The 1,454-nt window shown below is 52.7% G+C and overlaps 1 protein-coding gene across 1 annotated transcript in view; it reads right to left on the reverse strand.

Annotated features, from left to right (window-relative positions):
• Positions 233–1,454, reverse strand: part of LOC109835363 (cytochrome b561 and DOMON domain-containing protein At2g04850) — a 6,796-nt gene continuing 5,574 nt past the window's right edge. The window contains 3 exon segments of the mRNA XM_020403343.1: positions 233–885; positions 887–1,064; positions 1,067–1,452. Coding sequence (XP_020258932.1) covers positions 354–885; positions 887–1,064; positions 1,067–1,452 — 1,096 coding nt within the window. The 3' untranslated portion in view covers positions 233–353.

The following is a 1,454-nucleotide window of genomic DNA, read 5'->3' on the forward strand; positions in this document are numbered from 1 at the left end:
TAGCGGGTAAGTGTTTACCGTAGACACATTAACTTTCCATCATTATTGACTAAAACTAGTTAGTATATCTCATTTACTTCATTGCGCAACTTGAATAAAAAAATAAAAGAAAAATTCTTGAAGAATACATTGATCCTTAAATTCCGCTACCCTTATGCATTATTTAAGAATAGCATTTCGATCATCAACTATCCACTAACTAAAACAAAATTCATCCACTTGATCGTGGTAGTAATCATCCTTAATCCACTATATTAAAAAAAAGAAAAAAAAGAAGGGACGTCGCTCAGACGACAAATTCACATAAAACCACCTCAAAATCCATACAATTACTTGCGAAAAAAGTAAAATAATTATATAAGACCCCCATTCCCTTTAGACAACATCCCATCACTCCCCTCCTCCCTTCTCAACACCTTCTCCTCCTCCGCCTTCCTACAAAACACCACCCACGAAGCCCCGACTACCGTCGACAACACCAGGCAATACGCCAGCTTCGCGTACGACCTCCCGATCCCCATCACCTCGAACCCCTGGAACACGTTCACCACCCCGACCACCACGCACCCATAACCGACCAAGTGATGATAGCTCTTCCAGTACTTCCGATACCTATTGGTCGTCCCCGGTCTGAACATCAGCGCCGCTGCCTGCAGCCCTCCCATGCACACCGCCGCGATGCCAAGCCCTCGGTGAACGCCATACGTCACGCCCACGGAGTCGGCACCCATTATGATCCCGATGATGAACCCCGCAACTCCAATGAAGAATCCGGGGATCATTGGATGGGCGGCGTGCGCATAGAACCATGTCGGGCCGACGTTGGGGAAGTGTCGGAGGTATCGTGCAGTCAGGACACCGACGGGGAGCAGAAGCCCCAGGATAGAGAGTTAAGTTATCGCATGGATGGATCGAGGACGGCGGGGAGCGTGGTTTGATGGTGGCCAGAGAGGAGAGCAGGTCAACAACTGGCGCGAGAGCTGAGGTCGGAAGGGAGGTGGGATGGATGGTTGGGGAGTAGCCTTGGACGTAGAGGCCGCGGTTCCATACGAGGTATATCTTGTTTGGTTGGGGTTTAGTTGAAGATGGCGTGATGCGGACGTGGGCGCGGTGTGGGGGGGAGGGGGTTGTGGAGGGAGGCGAGGAGGAAGAGAGGAGAGGGTTGTTACGTGGTTGAGGGGCGAGCGGGAGACGAGGGGGAGGAGTTGGAGCTTGACGGAGGGTCTAAGGAGGAAGGGGAGGGCAAGGAGGGTGCCGGAGGAGGGGTCGGAGAACGTGACAACCGAGTGAGTCCCTGTCATCTGGGGGGAGAGAGGGTTGATTCCCCAGGCGACCCAGCCGGAGGGCGAGAGGAAAGAACCAGAGAAGATGGCGTCGAGGGTGGAGTTGGAGGGGTGGTAGGTCCATGAGAATGTGGCTTCTTGGGTGGGGAGGGTGAGGCATTTCTTATAGGG

The sequence above is a fragment of the Asparagus officinalis genome, chromosome 3 (assembly GCF_001876935.1).
Source record: "Asparagus officinalis chromosome 3, Aspof.V1, whole genome shotgun sequence".
In the NCBI taxonomy this organism is placed as follows: Eukaryota; Viridiplantae; Streptophyta; class Magnoliopsida; order Asparagales; family Asparagaceae; genus Asparagus; species Asparagus officinalis.